A 19,919-nucleotide genomic window follows, 5' to 3' on the forward strand; every position below is an offset into this window, starting at 1 on the left:
CTCGTACCTTTCCCCGTTCATTATCGCCAGTCTGAGGTCTTTGACGCGTCCTATGTAGTCCAAAATATCTTCTCCTGGTCGTTGAAATATTGTAGCTAATTCCCCTTTATATTCGTTAACCGTTTTTCCCGGACCGAACATATCTTTTAATTTATTCCCGAAATCGTTTAAACTTATTACTTCTGTATCTTCTATGGCGAGAAATGCGTGTCTGCGAAGCTTATTCGTTAATAATTTTACTAAATGAGATTCTTGATGCCTAGGAACCATGTTTCGTGCGCGCGTGTAACGCCGTTGCTAGGCACACTCGTTGGAAGCATCGAGAAAGTTCCAAACGCCGTTGCTAGGCAGTTTCTGCCTGGAGTTTTGATTACTAATACAATGTATGTCCCATTGCATCGGCACCTCCGAGGCAACATCACACGTGGCTCGGCCCGCTCTCGAGGCCGCATGCCGCCACAACCACATTTCTCGGAAAACACATACAACCACTCCAGACCTCCGTTAGATAAAACATCCATCCCGTGACCGTGGCTACGTTCAGCGACCGATTGTCACCTCGAACCCAATCTCGCTTATTACAAATCTTAAGCAATTACAACTATAATAAAATCTAGGCTAAGGTACTAGAGGATGTTCCCAAAATTTCCAAGGAAAGGCTTCGGCTTTCCTTTCATCTCCGACATATTAATAATGGATTGAAAATACAGATATTAGTTAGACAGAGAAACGATGTTTGATTAACAGGAAAACTAAATGCAACGCTCGTATTTACAACAAATAACTTGACAACTATTTGGTAACTCTCTCTCTCTCTCTCTCTCTCTCTCTCTCTCTCACTAGCAACTCTAACACTCGACAACACTCGCAACTCAATTCTAACGACTCTATGCTTCGACGTCTCGATCAACTCTGATTCTCGCAACACGCACACTTTTCGATTCGCCTTAGATAGCGAAACCGTCCTTCTTCTAACGCGTTTTTAAAACGCGATGGCGCTATCACTTTCTAAAAGCGTCGTCTTTACATTTCCGATGGCCACGGGCACATCCGACTGCCAGATATACAATGTATTATAAGAGTATCATTACCATACTTTTCATGAAAAGAGCAATTTTTCTTGATAACTATACTCTGTAACATAGATTGAAGTCGCTGATTTGATCCCTCTGATATCGTTGTCTTATGAGAGTCTCGCCTGGTCTTGATTGGTTCTGTTGACTCTTATCGTTGTGAAAAATCGATTCGTTGTGTACCTTTTTTGTATAGAGAATTATTTTGTGGTAGAATATAATGTTGTAATATTTGTGGTCTTTACTTTACTAATTTTGTCACTGAGTCGCTCTTTGGTTCGTTGAGCGATTCATATTCCGCATATATTCCGTACTTGCTTCGCTTGGTACTTTTATAATTTTCGCAGTTACAATAAAAAATTTAATTCTTAACAGATTAAAGATTTAACCTCTTGCTTTATAGTGTACAATAATTTTTTTTTTTTTGTATAGGTTATGTGATCCATAGTTTGAGTAAGTAGTACATATATATATATATATATATTTACGTGACAAGCTTTCATTTCAATCTATATTTAAGATTAATATTTTATCAGCTTCTGTTCGTAACAACATCGAAGTAGTCAATAAGTTTGAAGAGTATAATTAAGGAAGTTATGAAGGAAGAGGTTAAGAACAAATTCTGAAAGAGGTTATGTACAACTCAGTAGTACTGCTTTACATTACTTTGCGAATTACTTTTCAAGCATAAAAATAGTTTAACAGCCACTTATAGTTACTTCCTTACCATTACATTCATTAAATTCGTTTGATTTTGTAAACAAAATAACCACGCTGACCAGTCTCTTATTTAAAATAGAATTATTTTGTCATATATCCAACAGTTTACTTTCTCTTCGTAAATATTATTAATAATTTTATCAATTTCGTATACTTCCATCCTTCGTATAAGTGACAATGAATCAGAAGAGTTTCATAGCAATATTGAACAACATACAGTCAACTACAACACCATTAGATACATCCACCATACAGTCAACTACAACACCATTAGATAACAACAATACAATAGATTATAATTTTCTACGTGTCATTGATTCATCATCATCATTTTCCATTTTTTTAGCATATGTAAAAACGTATCTGACGTAATCTTACCTGGCCCTTTGAGTACAAAAATCCATTCAAATGAAACAAAGGGAAAAGAAATAAGAAAACAAACACTCACATACGAATCTTCATTACATAACTGTATGTACTCCTCGAGGTATAATTACTCAGACACGTTACAGCGTACCTTCTTCGTTCCCTGATGGCTGATGTTGATCGTTGACGTTTATAATGAAAGAATTTCGTCAACGGCGCCATCTGGATCCCTGTTGAAAAATTAAAATAGCCGCAACAGCACCATTAAGCTCATCACCCAGAGTAGCTCTTGTTGCTGAGTCGTGGAGGAATTATTATCATCAACGACATAAACTATACCAGTTCCGGTAACGTTCTTCAGATGGTCCAGGCACTCGAACTCGCAACATCGCTCTCCAACACGGAATTTCTTGCATGTCTGTGGTAAAAAGAAATCGAATCTGATCCGTCGTATCGAGTAGTCCAGTGATTAGGGGGTTTCGGTGTTTGTTGACTCTTTTGCTATATCTGTCGCTATATTTTGCTATTTTCTCTTTGACTGTAGGTATCTTGAGGTCGCGATGGATGGTTTCGTTGGTAACATACCAAGGTGCGTCTATTAAGGCTCTTAGCGTTTTCGATTGGAATCGTTGTAGTATTTCGATGTTGGAGTTACTTGGACAGCAACAGCTGGTGATACTGTCATACACCTCCATTTATAAACTTTCGAAAATCGATGTGACCTTCAAACTTTAGTGTATTCTGTTTCACAGCACAAAATGTTTCCGAAACGTACGTTTATTGTTACAATAAACTTGACTAGTGGCTCTGAAATACTATCCTTGAAAAAACAATGGGGAAATTAGAGCAAAAAACAGAAGGAAATAAACAAAGACCTTGTTGGTTCGTAAAAATAAAATATGCTACAGGAAAAACTTTTTTCAACGGATTGAGAATGCGACAAGCTTTAAAAGCTATGACGCGAATCGAGCGTTTGTCTACAAAAGCGCATTTTCGGTGGATATATATGTCGGAATGACATTGGGGATAGGGTTGTCGGTGTTTGAGGAGTCTTCATTGAAGGTAGCCATCGTTGCGGTGTAACGAAGATACGATTTATTGACACAGGTATGAATAACACAGGTTTGACAATCTACCACGGCGGTGAGACGTCCGCGACACTAGTGACAGTGGTCTCCGGTTCAATAACGAATCCGCGGCCAACGGGATGACCGATGGGCGTTCTCGCTGAATCTAAGTCTGACTCGTAAAAATAATTGCTGAGCGTAAAGACGTTACTCTTTGGTCGACGGAAGCGCGTAAAAGAATGCCCGTCCCGTCCCGATGATGCCACAGAGGAAAACTATAATGGGGTGTGTCTAAGGACACGAGATCATCGGATTCGTCGAGGAAAGCCTTCGTTCAGAAAGTAAGGGAAATTGGCGTTGCTGCTAATTGGTCAATCTCCATATCGGTGGTTAGAAAAAGATGCTAGCCGCCCTCGAGGGAAAGTTGCTAGTGGGAGACGCCGCTCGTTGAAAAATAAGTCTCCCCTATTTTCCCGTAGTTGGGACAAAGACTGTTTGTCTGTTTGAAGGACTTTAGTTGACTAAATCTTAAGATTTATAACGGGCCCTCGAGCTAGCCGAACATGTACTGCGGAGACGCATCGACATCTGGCAATCATCTTACTCGAAGAATAGGGTCTGCGTGTGGCGAGCCACAGGACAGAAACCGTTGGAATGTTTACTGTCGCGTGTCGCCACGAATATTTCTTTTAAGGAGAGCTATAGAATTACTTCATACCTTTGTTAGACAAAGCGTTCATCCCGTGACCGCGGCTACGTTCGGCGACTGACTGTCGCCTCGAGCCCAAGCTCATTATCACGACTCTCGAACAATTACAATCGGATTGAATAACTACAATTGTTCAATTACAGCTATAGTAGACTCTAGGTTACAATGTTGCGGGATTATCCAAAATTCCAAAGGCTCCGGTGTTCTTTCATCTCTGACATATAATTATATAATGACTCATTGAAAACCAACTTTCATTTTTTGTTGATAGTATGGCAAGAAAATGTGAAGTTCGAGCGCTTGTAACGATTGCCTGAGTTGCGTCATCCTTGGTTTTAGGAGAAGATAGGGAAGTCACTGAAGGGTGTCGCGGCTTCGATGTCTTTCGTAGCTGCGACGCGGAGGCCTCTCGGTTGTTCTTTGAACAATCGTCAACGTGGACGAACGTCAAAGCGAAACCACGCGAATTCGGCATTTCCGATAATACGGAACACTGTAAACGCGACTGCGTTGAATTCGTTCGATTAATTCCTAGCAGTATCTATAAATAGTGAACTTAAGGCCCCATACACAACTGCATACGCTAGGTTGTAAGAAATAATAGCTATATAAGTATGTAGCGGCACATGAGTTAGAGAACGATGCAAATCGAGAGCGACTCATATTATTGTTTTGCCTCGTGACACTCACACAGTCTTGACGTACATGTAACGTCAACAAATATCTCCAACAGACTCAGGAAACCTGAACCGCCTTGCACACGACACCGACTCCCAAAACAAAGGAATATGAATTCGGCACATAGGCATAAGATAAACGAACATCTAGAAGGGCTGAGTCTTGATCCAGTCTTTCAGTCTTTCGGTAACGGTCAAATCGCACACTTGTAATCCTATTATAAAATAAAGGTATCTCGAACTCTGGTCCAAGAACCCAACATTTTTTTATTATTATTTTCCCATTATTTTTACGTGACATTTTGGCGATCCTGCCAGGATCCATTCGCTTCAGTGTAAACGAAGTTACGATTTCAGTCTACGGACATTATTGAAGATCGAAGGATTCGAACTACTTGTGTTATGAACTTTGGTGCCAATAATTTACCACGGTGGACCAAATCAACCAATAACCAAAGTTATAAATCCTGGCAGGAAGAAAGGCACGTGTTATTGATATCAACTGGTTAGCTGGAATGTTGAATAGGAATTTAAAGAACCAACTCAAACTTTATCGATAATAAAATATGGAAAATATGACTGCAAATAATGACGTGAAGAATAATGGAAATATTCTATAGGATATTTGAATGTTTATTAGAGAATTTTAATAATAATATGGAACATAAAGAAGAAAGAAATTCGATGATACTAAATAATGATGATACTGAAAATTTCAGTGATTTTTATTAATATAAAATTAACATTAATATAAATAAAAACAAAATCTATTATAAATGATATAGACGAACGTTTTAACTAAATATCGTTAGAAAGAAAAGTGACACAAGTATACATACGAAACAATACAAAACATCCGCATCTATCTAGAGAAATTTGTTATGAATTTCAAAGTCTGTATAAATACGTATACTAATACATAGAGCTTCTAAAGCTCTAAAGTTTTAATGTTTAAAAAAAAGTACAAAAATATTTCTATTAAAATATATATGATATTTTCCACGGTATTTTCTACGTAGTTTCTACAATTAAGGATTTCCTCGTTCCCATCGATTTTCCTCTAGTTGTGAGACCCTCGGATAATCACGTCCCTTTCATTTTATCTTCGCTACGCTCGATTATAAATACGGAACTGAATATAGAATTATTTGCAAATCAATGAATCCGATGATGTAATTTGTTACGCGCTCGAAACGAATTAGTATCACTTATCTTAGTTTCAATCAATACCTCACTTTCTCAAGTCATTGATTAAAATACGATTTACACTCGTACAGATCGAGCTTTCTTTCTCAATATTTCCGTCGAATATTCGTGATCAATCGTTTAATCGACCTTGATAATTAGAATAGAAATAAGAAAATTCGAACGCCAAATCATTAACGAACCAGCCACTTGCTCACGAATCTCGTCAACTTGGCCTTGTTTTGTCGAACAAATTGTAAATTTTTCCAACCTCGGCTTGAGTCATCGATTCAGGGTTAATGCACGTCACCTGAGTTTCTTTGGTCTCGATTTTCACAATTGGAATGCTGTCTGCAGGACAAACTTGCTATTCGATCAAGAAAACTCGTTTCAATGACTCGTCTGATGAACTTTTAATCAGCGTTCTTACGTTTCAACAGAGTCTCTTCAAAAGTTTCAATCAGGGTCTTAACGCTGTACTTTCAGGGTATAAAATATCTTTCAAGACAGAGACTAGTCTAGATTTTCTCTTCAGTATATTGATATTAGAACAATAACTGGAAAATATATTTCTACAGTATTATAATTGAAATTTTTTCATGTAGAGTTATAATAAAATTTTGTATTATAAATTGCCTGTATTATGGATATCAGACAATGAATTCAGCATGAATTATATTGATCTTATATTAAACAATTTATTAGAATTTTCAATGGAATATTTAAAATGTTACTTGATTGTTTTATATTATTATGTGATATTTTTACGAATTTTAAATAAGTTTGCTAGAAGAAGATGTTCATTTTAATTAAAACCATATACATGTATGTATGTATATATACATAGATTTATAGTTGTGGAAGCGTTCGTTGTAGAACCATTCATTCGTTACCTTCGCTTTCCGTTGGGAAGTGAAAATTTATGAAAACCCTGGTATGCTATAGTTGTCCAGAAATGAAAAGCAATTTTGAACAACTAATCCTTTGTAATCAGAATATTGTCTCGTTAAAAGAGAAAACAAAATTATAATTGATCGCGAGTATAGAGGGAAAATATTAGTATAGAAAATAATTGCGAACTAACTACCTTTAAATATTATAAATATTCAATGGTATATATATATCCAAATATCTTAAAGTTTCATATTTTTATCTTGCATGAAATTCTTATAAAACAGGAAAATTAATTTTTCTCTGTCTCTCTCCCTCTCTTTGATATAAACGCCGCAGTTAAAAAATAAATATGTATGACCTCATGTATATTCATATGTATTTAAGCATCTTCGTAACTTTGAATGGTTTTCTATTTCATTTAAATTGTTGCATGGCAACGTGAGTTCTGTTGCGAAATTCATATACTTGTAGAAACGTCAGTCGTAAATCAAGCATAACAACAGTTTTACAGTATGTTGTAGAGATTACTTTGTTATTTAAACTTAGAGATCTTCCTGCTTACAGTAATTACAAAAAGTAACTGTACACCATCGTATTTAGAACAGCATTTATATATATACCAATTAATTAAGACTAAGTCTTAAGATAAGACTGATTAAAATATTAGCTTTCGTATCATTTGTAATACTTTCATACATGCTTATAAATAATTAATGCTATCAAAATGAAACGTAAAAACTGATTTAAAAAAAAGGAAGAGAGACGCTTCATTGGGAAATAAGGATACATACGTACAAGTACTTTTTGTAGCCACTGTGTGGCTTTCAAACTCAATTCCAGGGCAAAAAAGAAATTATTGAAAAACGGTTACCTAATATGTACATCATAGTGAAGCAATTATCAAAGGCGAATTGTAATATCGTAGAATAAATTTGAATTAGAGATCGGTTGAAAATAGAAAAAACCGTGTACGTCGTCCTTCTGTGGTTCGTTTACATTTAAGAGCGCCTATGTGACTAAAGTCACCTAGTTCTTACAGAGATATGAGAAAAACAAGAAACAACGTTAGAGCAGAAGGACGGTTTCGTGTTTCAAGGGCGGACGACCGAGAAGTCAGAGTATGCGAGTCGAAAAGCGAGTGTGTTGCGAAAGTCAGAGGTAATTGAGTCGTTGAAGAGTAGAGTCGTTAGAGGTTTCGAGTTGTCGAAGAGTAGAGTCGTTAGAGGTTTCGAGTCGTCGAAGAGTAGAGTCGTGAGAATTGATAGAGTTGTTAGAGAGAGAGTGTGTGTGTGTTAGATTCGTTGTGACAAGAGTGATCAAATAACTGTAAAGTTATTTGATATAGATACGAGTATTGCATTTAGTTCCGTTAAATAAATATCGTTCTCTGTCCAATTTATATCTGTATATTCAGTTTAATATTAATAAATTGTAAGCAATCGAAAAAAAAATTTCTATCCTTATTTTTCGATATTACAGAATCCAACGAAAAAACGACACAAAGTGAACTGCCAGAAGCTACCCGCGAACGCAGTAGCCACCCCAGCGAGAAATCCCATTAAATTAGCTCCGAGTAAAGCTGGTATTCTTCCATATTGATCAGCAACCCATCCAAAAATTAATCCTCCGAAGATAGCGCCGATGAAGAAGATACTTTGAGCTATGGCTGGCAATGCATCATACTGACAAACCCATCCCAGCTGCAACAGAAAACTACAGTCGAATGATTTACTTCTGATCACGATCAGCATCACAGAAATCTTATAGCAATTTTAACGCCTCGATTAAACGAATTTTCGATCAAAGTTTCGAAATTCCTAATGAAGCGCGCCTCTGTCCTTTTTTCTTTCCCTTTGAGGAAAAAAGAAGGAGAAGCTTAAGACCCTGCGCGTTCTCGCGTCCTTCTTCTGGATGCTTCCTACCCCTCGATGAATAATTCTCCTCCTGACGAGCGACGCAAAGTTCATGGAAATCCACTGGAGCAAAAAGTCTTGCAATTTATGTCGAACAAATCTGCGTGTTCGCGCTGTTGCTCGTTATAACGTTTTATTAAAGTTTCTTTTCAATCCGATATTTTCATTTTCAGTTTTATCGCAACCTAGTTTTATCAGCTTTCATAATTCGAAATTTTTTATCCTTTTTTTTTCTTTAAGTATTTTTATAAATATTTATTCGATTGTATTTTATTTGGCAATGTAACGCTTGAATTTAGAATGTACTCTGTAATTTCACTACATGCACTAATTATTACTGCAATATGTACTAGTAATTCTGTTACGTACTATAATTTTCCTCTGTGGAAATCGACATTGTTAATTTTCCCACTTCTGAACTATCGATCTTTCCACAAACGTTTATTCGACCCTTTCCATCGTTCTTCTTTCTTTCCAAAAATTGTACACTACGCTTATTTTTTATCGAAATAGATCATGCAAATAATCGAATACGACATATAAGGTATAAAGGGATTGATTGATAGGAACAGATAAAATATTCAAAAAGCAGGAAATTACAAGTCGAACATTTTCTGTCACCTCGGATGCCACAGACGCATAAGGGACGGTGGTATAATTAAATTCCCATCCTTGTTGGCAATCTTTCGCTGGCCACGATGGGTCCGGTACGTGGCTTCCATTTAGCAAAATTTCCGTGTAATTTACATCGTACATGCTGCATCTCGAGTAATCTTCGCGGTTGACTGGTATCGCCAGCGACAGCCTGAAACGAAGGAGAAGATAACGTAGATTGGTTCACGGTCTTCGATGCCGATGGACGTTCCGACAAGCGAGTAATTAACGTTCTATTTGAAACTTGACAAAAAACATTGGGAATCTCGAGTATTTGTTGAGCTAATAATATTGATTGTTAGTCGAGTCTGATAAAACGTATTTGATTGGAATTTCATTTAAAGCGAAGAAAGTTATTTTCAATTGTAGCTGGATGTACGTTAATTGCTGTTTTCCTGTCTTTACAAATTACTCATTCCTTTGTTTCATCAGCCTTTTCGATTATTATTGTCTCGTATTATTATTGTCGAGTATTGTCTCGTGGTTATTATCTCAACGCTTTTATCGTGTCAATTTATTGCGTTGTGTTCATACGGGTTTGTAGAATATATAATAAACAATGCAATGAGAAATGAAAATGAGAAAATTTTGAAGAATTATTAAATGAGGTAAATTGAAGGGAAAGAAGTTCTGTGAAGGAACTGGATTGGATCTAAACAGATAATAAAGAAAGATGATCCAAGATTTGCGACCTCCGACGTATGTCGAAAACACTTACTCATTAATAACGAATGTCATTAAGATAATTCAGTGACGGTAATTGCGTCTGTTATTCTGATGAATGTTACATAACGAGATAGGAAGTCGATGTCATGATGACTGGCGCTGTCTGAATCAAATCAACCCTATTCACAACCAGATAATACCGTCAAACGATGTTTACATTATTATAATATGAAATCCAATTTGAAGGCTTCGTGAATTTCTATTATCCTTCAATGAAATTATGAAATAATGGCGCAATTTAATGATAAAGATTATTATTATTTCATTAGGCTTGCTGTATAATTTGCTAGATTGTCTTCAACCAGATAAATATATCAATAATTTTGGCAATGGCTATCATCACATACTTTATCGAAAGAGAGAACATTGGTTCTCTTTGATTTTCGATCGTTGAATCGTCGAAAGAAAACTTCGCGGCTCAGAGAAAGTTTTCCTACAAACACGTACATAGCATAAAAATCGGTAACACGCGGAAGTTCTACAGGAAAAAAATCAAAAAGACTTGCTGAGCAAGGCAAGAACTTTTCAATAGAAGGTGAGCATAATAATAAATAACACTTGCACGGATGCTTGCGGAGGAGTCGTTGACTATATTAAACTAATACTAATTATGAAACAATGTAACAGTAACGGTACTAGTCGTAATTAACATACTATCGTTAACATTATCGTGATATCGAAATTTCTTCCCACAAGATCACCGATTAATTCCATCGATTTGCGAAATTCTTAGTGTTCGATGATTATCATAGTCGAGGAAAGGTATTTACAAGATATTAACATCCGCATCTAATCACATCTCGTAGCATCGCGACTTATCACGCGTATCGCCTAACCTTTACATGAATATTGAACGAACGAACACTTCGAACGCATTATGCAAGTGTACGTTACGTTTTTCATTCGCCGGTAAAAGCTTTCAAAAACGAGTTAATGAGCGAATGATACGTGGCATGCGCGAAAGAAACGAATGCTTGCCCATAGAATAGCTGAAAATGATTCGAAAAGTATACTAGCAAAATAACAATAGATTCAGATGATAACTGACCAGTCGACCAGGATTAGTCACAGCCTTTTAACAATTCTATCGATTTTTTGCTACTATTATACTTATTTACTCCAAAGCTAAGATCCTACCTAGGCTAAACTAAACGTTAACTATGACTCACAGTTGGAAAATGCACTTATCTTATAAGTAATCATTTATCAATTACTGAGTTCGTTAAGTTCTATTTTTGTTTGCTGAAAGGAAAAAATCTTCCATTAATTAATCATCGCTATATCGTTGTTTGCTATTGTCTTTCGTCTGATCGACAATCATTTACCCATTCCATCGTTGTAGAACTCTTCATTTCTGGTTCCTATAATCTGGTATTTAATATCATCGAATTTATTTTGAAGCACGTGCACGTGCCAAAAAATTAGTTCACGGAAGTTTTATGCATTTCTGTGAAATCTGAAAGGGCAAAATTGCAAAGTACACGTGTGACACGTGGAAATATATAACACATCGGAAAGTAGCACGCTTTGTAACGTCTAATCGAGGTAAAACAATTTTTTATCCAGCTTCTAGTTTTTTCTTTCGCTTCCTTTATATTCTGAAAAATATGCGTAAAAATCCGCAGGCTACGTATTATGACGTAAACGGAATGGAACGAATCAATAATAGAATAAATTAAATAATATTAATATTAAAATATTAAATAATATTAATATTAAAATATTAAATAATATTAATATTAATATAAAAATTATAATAATAATAATCGATAATAAAAGAAATTAAGGACAATGGAACACATATTCGATTTATACTAAATATCTGCGGCTGTCCTGATATTTATTGCCAGTCGCGTACATACGTTCAAGTTATAATTTCTAATACCATTAGAAAGTTAGGAGAATTTTAATCGAGAACGAGCTCTATACCCTTTGAACGTAATTTGTTCGTCACTAAATCGCTGCACGCGGTAAACACTAACGAGCAGCTCTTAAACAAAAGTATTTGTACGTTATGGTCAACAACGGGGTGACTAGTTATTAGCGCGTTCTCCTGTTTCATTGAAATTTTAATTGCATCAACGTAGTACGTTCTATGGTCGACGTCTTAACACAATTGTACGGATCGAATGTCTTTACGTAAAACTGTCCCGTGCACATTGACGATTCGCGGCCAATCAACGATATCAGGCCGAATGTTACGTGCTCAACGCTATTTTTTCGCGTTCACGCTCTCATTGTTTGCGCGAAGGTTCAACGCGTTCGCGCGGCGTACGCGATAATACGCGCTCCGGGAATTTTATCCAAAGAGCATTGTGCGAGCGCAACACGTTGCGACACCACATCCTTTGACTCTCTCGAAACGTCTTAATAACGAATTATGGTGAAATCGAACCATGCGCGTATAGCAAAAAGCAATCGTTTCTAGCCGTTCACTTTGAACACCGCGAAGGTTAATTTGGCAACTACATATATATCCATGTATTGTGTTTCTAACGATTGCCAAATGCTATTTTCATGCATATAGTGATGCCATCCTTTTGTTACGAAGGATTAGCATCAGAGAAATTTTCGGCTTATTACGCATATTGGAAATGTAACGTAAGATTCATCTTTTTTTTCAGCAAATATGCAGAGATACGCACAGGTGCGTTTGAGTATTAGAGCACCTACTGGTTACATTTATTGGAACGCTCTAGCGGATTTTACGCTGTAAAACATACGACGTGAATGAAAGTTCGGATTTATAATAAAATAAGCAGAAGATACAATCGGAAAAAGGATCTCAGCAAGACGATAGTATTAGGACAGCGTTAGGAAACGGTAGGCCAAGAAAAGCCGGTCGAAAGATGATTCGTAGAACTAAAGGAAAGTGTTGAGATATTGATCCGTTTCATAGCGCCGATGCGAGCGAAAAGCGAACTAAAAATTGCGCGTTTAAGCACTAAAATGTCTATATACTATCACGAAACTACGAAATATTACTAATCTTCTATTTACAACGAAGCTCGTAAGTCTCGTGACCAATTTACACGAAAAAAGATCGAGTTAGAGACACGATAACGCGTTAATGAAACTTCTAATCTCTAAATCTCTAGAGAGAAATCCTTAAAAGCTGTAGATCCTTAATAAACAATTTACCGATTACGACGATAAGTCCCCTGATGCTCGTAACCAATTTTACACAGAAAACGGATCACCAAAGTTGCAAGACTTTTGAGTTGGAGGGAATGACGCGTTAACGAGAGCGTCGCGACGTATAATGTTTACAAAGTTTGCGTGGAAATTAACACGATCAGGAATAAGCTGGATCGTTGTCACCGTTTACGATCGTGTTTCCGAGATGAAAGAAACAGCTACTATTATGCAATCGATCGTTTCGAACTAGTAAACGGTGTAGCGAAATAAAACTCGGTGTAAGTCTTAACATACGTTCACTAGCAGGAACGTGTTTTATTGAAACTTTTACGACTCGCTACCGGCTGCTCCAGCCGTTGCATTATTTGAATAACATCGAAGGTTGTTGACCTAGCAACCGAACGAAGGTGCGATCCAATTGGATGTGGATGTAATTACACCTTGAAATACCTTTCGTCATCGAGCATTTCCAATTCCCCGCCGAGTGTCCTCCATTTTTGCGCTTAGTCTTTACGCTCGATATCGTCGCGATTTGCAAGCACTCGCTAGCAACAGAATGTGCGATCGTCGTCGCGCGTCGCCGTTTCGACAGAATTAACGTCGTTGGAATCTCACAACGATTGAGAAACCGCATATTTACTTCGCGCGAAAACCACGATGAACGAGTTATGTCTCGTTCGGGCTAATTTCTTTGAAGTAGTCAATGTGTCGATTTTTAATTTATGCTTCAAATATGTAATATCGGAAAATAAGGATAGAAATTTTTTTCCGATTACTTCCAATTTATTAATATTAAATTGAATATACAAATATAAATTGAACAGAGAACGATATTTATTTAATGGAAACTAAATGCAATACTCGTATCTATATCAAATAACTTTACAGTTATTTGATCACTCTCGTCACAACGAATCTAACACACACACTCTCTCTCTCTAACAACTCTATCAATTCTCACGACTACTCTTCGACGACTCGAAACCTCTAACGACTCTACTCTTCGACGACTCAATTAGCTCTGATCTTCGCCAATACACTCCTGCTCGGTCGTGCTCGCTCTTGCTCTCGTCCTCTCACACACACACACACACACACACACACACACACACACACACACACACACACACACACACACACACACACACACACACACACACACACACACACACACACACACACACACACACACACACACACACACACACACACACACACACACACACTTTTCGGCTCACATACTCTGGCCTCTCGATTGCCACTCCTTGAAATGTGGAACCGTACTTCTGTTTTGACGCTGCTTATCTTTTCTCGCGTCACTGTTACTAGGCGCTCTTGGATGTAAACAAACCACAAAAGACAACGTACACGGTGTTTTCTAATTTCAGCCGATCTCCAATCAAAGCTATTCTACGATATTACAAATATTAAGAATCGAAGATCCAGTGTGGAGAATTTGAAGGGTTGACTCTGAGATTTGAGAGTAATTTCAGAGAATAGAAGCTTAATTCCTGCGATTACTTCCTTCACATACTTCCCCTTTTCGGATCTTGACACTACGCAAGTCTCTTTCGGTCGTGCCGTACACCTCGCTGCAATATGTCCAAATCCGCTGCACTCGGAACACCTAACACTTTCTCCCCTCTCCGGACACTTAACACTTAGATGATCCTCACTACCGCAAATGAAGCATCTTCTTTTCTTCATTGCATCTACAGATTGACTGGGCTTCCCGTTTTTCTGGGTTTTAGCCGGCTTCACAATCGACTTTGCTCTGCGACTCTTCTGCTCTTCGTACATCACTAACCTCTTCCTCAACTCTTTGATTGACGTAGCGCCGTACAATATAGCCTTATTGTTCTCGTCGTCTATTATTCCATCCACTATGTATTCCACCTTTGCTTCCTCCTCTATGTCCACATGGTTGGCTATTTCGAGCATGCGGTACATGTAAGCCAAACATGCTTCATCACTCTCCTTTTTTGTTTCTTCAAGTTTCTGATGTACTTGCCTACTGTTGACTTTCCTCGAAAATTCTTTCACTAGCCCCCTCTTCAACTCATGCCAAGTCCTGGCATGACACTCGAAGCTCGCAAATATGTTCGCTGATCCCTTCAGCAGCTTCCTGGCGTAGACTGCCTTCTGCCCATCCGACCACATGCACGTATCAGCGACTTCCTCGAACGACTCGAACCATCGTTCGACATTTTCACCTTTGTCGCCACTAAACGACTCTAATGCATCTTCGACGTCTCTAAAACTCAGTGTCGAACCAACACATGCCCTTCGACAATATTCATCACGGTCCTGATACACCCTTCGCGTATCTCTCTTGTATCCTCTTGCGTTTTTCTTGTCATCTTCATCCTCACTTTCGTCGTCGCTTTCTTCTTCCGACGATATGTCGTTACCATCCATGGCCGCTTGTAGCCGTGCGCGTAATTCTACTTTTCTTCCCGTCGTTTTTAAACCCAAACTAGCGAGGCGCTCCTTCAACTCCTTCGTATTCATTTTCTCAACATCTTCATCTTCGTTACAATCACGCTCAGCTCTCTGTACGTTTCCTAAATCTCGTTGACCGGTTAGCTCTTCACCGCCCGTCGATCCCTTAGGATACGATTGTCCAGCCCTACACGCCCGATTCAGCCTTGCAATCAGCACTGACCTCGCACCCGATATAGGGAGGTTCATTCGCGCGAGCTTACTCCTCAGCTCCTCCAGCGTCGAACCCTCTTCACCCGACAATCGTTCGTCCCCAACGTTTGCCATTTTTCACACTACACAAACTTAAACAGTCAACGATATCGTCTTTTACCGCACCGCGTACCGGTAAATTCACAACTAGCTCGAATAGCTCTGTTAAACCGTTTCGTTTTCTGTCTTGTCCAATCCCGGACGAGCCCCCAAAAATATGTAATATCGTGATATAATGTATTTACAAGGAGTGGACAATAGAGATGTTAATCAGACAGAAAAAGACGATTGTTGTTCAACCTGAACTATTCACGCCAAACGTACAGAAAACAGCGCAACTAAATAACTAGATAGCGACTCGACTTTTACCAAAACGCAATCAACACTCTCTCGGCAACGCCACTCGCAAACTTTGTCTCCGCTCAACTCGCACTCGGCTCCTCGACTCACACTCTGTTTCTCGACTCACACTCTGGCCGTTGTCGCATTCTATTGCCTTTTTCCTAGGCCCACCGCACACGTGTTCTGCAGACGCTCGTAGCCAGGGTCACGTAGGTCTTTTCCACGAAACTATGCACTTGAAAAGACCGATGACACATTGATGGGCCCGACGGCGCCTCGGCTCTCGCGACATTGTTCATAGTTCGCCCGATATTTCTTAGGCCTTTCGTCCACGATACTACATATATGTAGTGGTGTACTGGTCATCTTTTTTCCACACGTTTTTAGCTTTTTAGCTGTTTGTGTATGGGCGCCTAATCAGCCAATCAGAAATAGCCGGTATTCTATGAATCCTTCTCTTCAATGCTCGAAGAGCTGGATATTTATCCAAAGCTGATGCCCCAAACATATACTCGAAACTTGGAAAATCTTTCAAGAGGAACAACATTGCTAACTGAGATTCGAGAAAGGAAAGGTAAGTAAATCCTTGCTTCTACTTAGAGCTTTTTTATTTACTTCTGACGAGTAAAGTACTGTTATTAAAATTTGATTAAAAGTACCAAGAATTTCGAGATATAAACAACCATTTGTGGAAAGGTCAGGAGAAGCAGAATTATCGAATAAACGTTATATAACTCTTAGTGATTAAGTAGGAGAAGAGAAACGAGAAAAAAGTCTTTTATCTAGGTCTTAATAAAGTATACTATATTTATCTCCATATCAAGAATAACAACAAGATATAAACAGTCTTCTAGAAATTGAGTAAATATTACATAATTACATCTTGAGCAATATTTTGAGTCTTAGCTTTTGCTTAATCATTATAATAATCTTAAATATCTGTAAATTCTTCACAGACTCTTTGCATCTTCTATACAGGTATCTCATGATCATGTGATAACACACAGGAAGAAAGAATAGAGGAAAAAACAGCGTAAGAAAAAGTTGCGTAAGAGTATCGTCGCACTACATCATTCGACAATTGATGCACGTCATGGCGATCGTCACGGTTTAAAGCAGGCCATCAAAAACACGTTTGTTATCGTACGGAAAAATCTGCGACGTTCCAGCTGTTCAGGTGCATCGAATTGTGAATCATCGGCGGTACGAAGCAAGGCGAGGGGCGTAAATAGAGAAAGAAGAGAAGAGAAGGATTCGCATAAATGATAAAATATAATCGTTCGTTCCTCGTCGATGGCGGATGGATGGCTTTAATCGTGGACGATATCGATACGATTATATTTTATACATTTGAAACAAATATAAAAGACGAGCAAAAACCAGAGATACGATCGTTATGATATTATTCAATCGGTAGCCTATTTACCTCGTTTTTTGTTCACCTTCGGTGTCTAGTAATAATTTTTCGATTCGACTGGCGTGACGTTACGTTGGCGGTGTAAAAACACGATTTTAAACACCTGCGGATAGTTGCATGAGTTTCGAGCGATTCCATTCCCTTCGATTTATATTTATGCGATCAACGCGCGGATCGTTAACGCATTATGCAGACAGCAGATGTTACGTAATCACACATATCGTAATTGGAAATTAGTAACGTTATCGCGTACCAGGATCTTCCTGTCTTTGATCATCGAGTAACACTTCGTTGTCCTCGCTCCTTCCGCGGATAACCAGCGTTTATCATATAGAGACAGGGATTTGCAAAGAATAAAAGTTGTAGAACGTTGAAAGGCGTTGAGAGAAACGTGATGTTATCCCGTTATTCGTTAACGCAACGCAGTTAAAAAAAATCCCGTAGGAAGATTACGATAATAGATAACCTGAGTCGAGTGTTTGTCGGGGCATCTAAAAGATTCTTTCGAGTTGAGCGTCTGAGATTGCAGAGAAGAAAATTTGGAAGCCATCGAATTCGTGATGTCGATAGAAATCTTCAGTTGGAATCGTTGTATCATAACGTAGTCTGCTTATTGTCGATAAGACTTTACTAAACTAAAAGTGACTACTAAAAGTTTCTATCCTCTAAATTCTATCTACGATTCTATAATCTAAAAACTGACTTTTGCAAACAAACTGTAACATTCGCTTAACGGAAAGACATACGTATCTTGTTTGTACTCGTCTTTTCACAATGAATTCTTGAACGTCTGTCTCTGTGGTGAGACAAATGCAAAGTCATCTCATCAGTTACTCACCTTGCTTCAAATTGCTACGATTGCTATCGGTTTGGATACTTGCGATTGTTTCGTTATGGCTATATTAGGCTCTAGGTTGCAAGGTTAGGGTGTTGTCCTGAAGTTCCAGAGGGGCCCCGGCGTCCTTTCGTCTCCGACTCGGCCATCCTGACACTTACACGTCCTCGTGTGTGGCCTGCTGGCTTAGTCTACCCGTCGGGGCTTCCACCACGCAGGCATCGACCCGGCGCTCGTCCTCGGGGCAATGTTTTTCTTCTCGCCGCGATGGACAGCGAGACGCGATGTGTCCCGGCATGTGGCAGTGAAAGCACAACGCTTTTGGTGGTGCAGCCGGTCGGCTTTCCTCCGGGCGTCGAGGGTCCTTCTTCGGTTCCCACTTCGCCCTCTTGCGGCATTCGAATGTCGGATGTCCGTAAATACCGCAGTGGCCACACCTGGTCCAGGGGGCGGGTGACCTGCCTCGTTTGTTTCCGGAGCTCGCTAATGACCTCCACGGCGGGGGCGTTGGCCACTCCGTGTATAGGAAGGGCTTCATTTCTCTTTGGAATTGTTTCACCGACGTGATGTCACTCGTGAGCGCTAGTCGTTTAAAACGTTCATCGCGCGAGCCCAGCAGATGGAGGGCGGTGGCGGCGAGTACCTCTTCCCTGGTTGAATTTCGCCACTTCGACCCCAGGAGGGTGATGATACGATTTCCGTACGCTCCTGGTGTTTCGCCGTCCCGCGGTAGTTCCTCGGCTACCTTGATTAGCGACGCGGCTGCTACTTCTTAGCCACCGAAGTGCGCGGCGAATTGTTCCTTAAAATCTGGCCAGGTGAGCTCGTCGCCGTCCATTATCTGCGTAAGCCAATACGCTGCCAGACCCTCTAGGGCACGGTTTAGGGCAGAATACAGTGCGCTGTTTTTCAGGGGGTGGTCCCTCATGAGCAGGCCGAGCTCGAGTCACATTCCGAGTCCGAGCTCGAGGCGCCCTCCCGGGCAGGGCTCGCGGGAGATTGCGATTCCGTGTTGGAGTTCTCCATCGTCCGGTCGCGGGTGGGGTACCTTTATTGTCGATAGTGACACTAGTGACGAGGGCCTCAGGCTTGATAACGAATCCGCGGCCAACGGGAGGACTATCATATAAAGAGCAACAGGATACACGAAATAATATAATTCTGACTAGGACAACATAAACGCAAGAAGTGTTGATATTGAAAAAAATATTTAATTTTGTATATAAATATTTTCATATTTAAAAAAGTTTCCGGAAGCAGGAAGATTTACAAACAAATAATATCATAAACCGAATGTTTCATGATCCTTTTCTAATTAGAGTGTGTGACAGCATGTGAGAACGTTTCTTAAAAATATGACTTATTGCAATTACTTAATCGCAATTATAAACGATTAAGACCTTCTCACAACGAGGCAATCTATCCAAAGTATAAAACTCGTTATACTTGATGAGAAAACAAATCTCTACTTAGGTTTCATTTCGTTTCATCGCGTTCATAAAAAGTGAA

General features: G+C 38.9%; 1 protein-coding gene and 1 long non-coding RNA gene across 2 annotated transcripts; one reads left to right on the forward strand and one right to left on the reverse strand.

Moving 5' to 3' along the window:
* Positions 1-6,927: 6,927 nt before the first annotated feature.
* On the reverse strand, positions 6,928-15,072 carry LOC126877473 (organic cation transporter-like protein). Its single transcript, XM_050640200.1, has 3 exons — positions 14,657-15,072; positions 9,226-9,430; positions 6,928-8,391 (listed from the first exon to the last, which is right to left on the reverse strand). Exons 1-3 carry the CDS (start codon positions 15,070-15,072, stop codon positions 8,152-8,154), a joined length of 861 nt encoding a protein of 286 aa, XP_050496157.1. The 3' UTR covers positions 6,928-8,151.
* Positions 15,073-16,676: 1,604 nt separating this feature from the next.
* On the forward strand, positions 16,677-18,584 carry LOC126877485 (uncharacterized). Its single transcript, XR_007695063.1, has 2 exons — positions 16,677-16,732; positions 17,137-18,584. It is a non-coding gene; the product is annotated as an uncharacterized LOC126877485 (long non-coding RNA).
* Positions 18,585-19,919: the final 1,335 nt, after the last annotated feature.

The sequence above is a fragment of the Bombus huntii genome, unplaced genomic scaffold (genome assembly GCF_024542735.1).
Source record: "Bombus huntii isolate Logan2020A unplaced genomic scaffold, iyBomHunt1.1 ctg00000175.1, whole genome shotgun sequence".
Lineage (NCBI taxonomy): Eukaryota > Metazoa > Arthropoda > Insecta > Hymenoptera > Apidae > Bombus > Bombus huntii.